The 1,765-nt window shown below is 41.6% G+C and overlaps 1 protein-coding gene across 1 annotated transcript; it reads right to left on the bottom strand.

The window, feature by feature from the left end:
• Nucleotides 1–234: 234 nt before the first annotated feature.
• LOC140142598 (uncharacterized) lies at nt 235–1,131 on the bottom strand. Its single transcript, XM_072164597.1, has one exon. The coding sequence runs from the start codon at nt 1,129–1,131 to the stop codon at nt 235–237; it is 897 nt and encodes a 298-aa protein (XP_072020698.1).
• Nucleotides 1,132–1,765: the final 634 nt, after the last annotated feature.

Below are 1,765 nucleotides of genomic sequence, written 5' to 3'. Positions count from 1 at the left end.
TGTGAGAGACCTTCTTTGTACGGAAGGACTACCATTCCCCTGGATTTAGTCTCTGATTGTTCTTTGCGTTGCGATTTGCTTTTGCCACATAATTTTAGGGCCTCTTTGATTTTGATTTCTTCCTGAATTTTGTCTTCATCTTCTGTGATAACTTTATCTTTACGGTCCATTAATGTTCTTATGACACTGAGCTTGTGCTGCAATGGGTGATGGGAGTTAAAATGTAAATACTGATCAGTATGGGTCTTTTTGCGATATACCAAAAGCAAAAGCTTCAAAAGTGAATTTGATATTGTCCGTCTTATCAATTTGATTGATATGCGTGGTTAGTTGTTCTGCTGTATCTTTTTTCACAATCTCGAGCACATCGTCCACATATCTCTTCCATAAACGTGGCTTGATATCTAAAGGGGCTGATGCTATTGCTTCTTGTTCCAGCCATTCCATATAAAGGTTGGCTACGATGGGACTGACGGGGGAACCCATCGCAGTACCGAATTTTTGTTGATAGATTTGACCGCGGAATGAAAAATAGGTGGTAGTAAGGGCAAATTCTAACACTTCCATAACGTCATCAACTGTTAACTTGGTTCGCTCACTCAATGTTTTGTCCTTAATCAACCGTTGTCTTATGATTTCAAGTGACTTGTCAATTGGCGTATTTGTGAACAATGACACAACGTCATGGGAAATGAATTCTTCGCCTTCTTCAACCATGATCTCTGCGAGGTCATCCGCTAGATCTTTAGAGTTTTTAACGTGATGTTGAGTTTGACCGACTAAGGGGCCGAAAATTCTAGCGAGCTCTTTAGATGTTTCGTACATTATGGACCCACAGTAATCCACGATTGGTCTAAGTGGGGTACCAGCTTTGTGGATTTTGGGGGTACAATACATGCGAGGTGTATTTGCGGCTGTAGGATAGAGTTTCCAATACTCTCTTTCAGTAATTTTATTGACCTTTTCCCAACCGGTGAGAATGCTTATAAGTTTTCTCTTATAGCGCGCGGTGGGGTCATTTTTAAGTTTCTCGTAGGTCTTATCGTCATTTAACATGATGGTAACTTTCTCCTCGTACTCCTCTTTGTCCAGCACCACTGTCGCTTTCCCCTTATCCGCTGGTAAGATCATGATTGACTCCTCTTTTTTGAGGTCTCTGAGAGCCTTTTTCTCAACTTTGGTGAGATTAGGTTTTGCATTATTTGTTGATTTGAGAACTCCTACAACCTCCGCTCGCAACTGGGCTGCATCGCTCGCACTCAAGCCCACGCAAGCTTCCTCGGTAGCCACGATGTAATCATTGACTAACGCATTGTTGTTTTACGGCGCAACTGCATAATTCAACCCCTTCGCGAGCAACTGGGTTTGGGGAGTGGTCAATTCATGCTTTGATTTATTTATCACCCATTTTTTAAGTTGTGTACCGCTCAAGTCTATACCATTGTTACTATTGCTACTCACATTTTTATCCAAATGGGTACTCTTGTGAAATTTTCCTGGCTTTTCTTGCAAGCGTTCTAACTTCCGGGTTTGCCGACATCTTGTTTTGGTGAACTCACTCTCGCGAGATTTCGCGATATGTTCATCTACGTGTTGTTTTACGTTGTCGGGGAAACTCGATTGTATTTCTAGATTGCACGTTGATATATCAGATTCCAAAGTGTGGATTTCGTTGTTGATAACTCTCAAACGTTCGCGTAAAAGATCCTTTTGGGCTTTATTCACAATATCCCGTGCCTTGTTGGTGTTGATGGGACACTTAAGG

The sequence above is a fragment of the Amphiura filiformis genome, chromosome 2, assembly GCF_039555335.1.
Source record: "Amphiura filiformis chromosome 2, Afil_fr2py, whole genome shotgun sequence".
Lineage (NCBI taxonomy): Eukaryota > Metazoa > Echinodermata > Ophiuroidea > Amphilepidida > Amphiuridae > Amphiura > Amphiura filiformis.
This window is presented reverse-complemented; position numbering and strand designations above follow the sequence as displayed.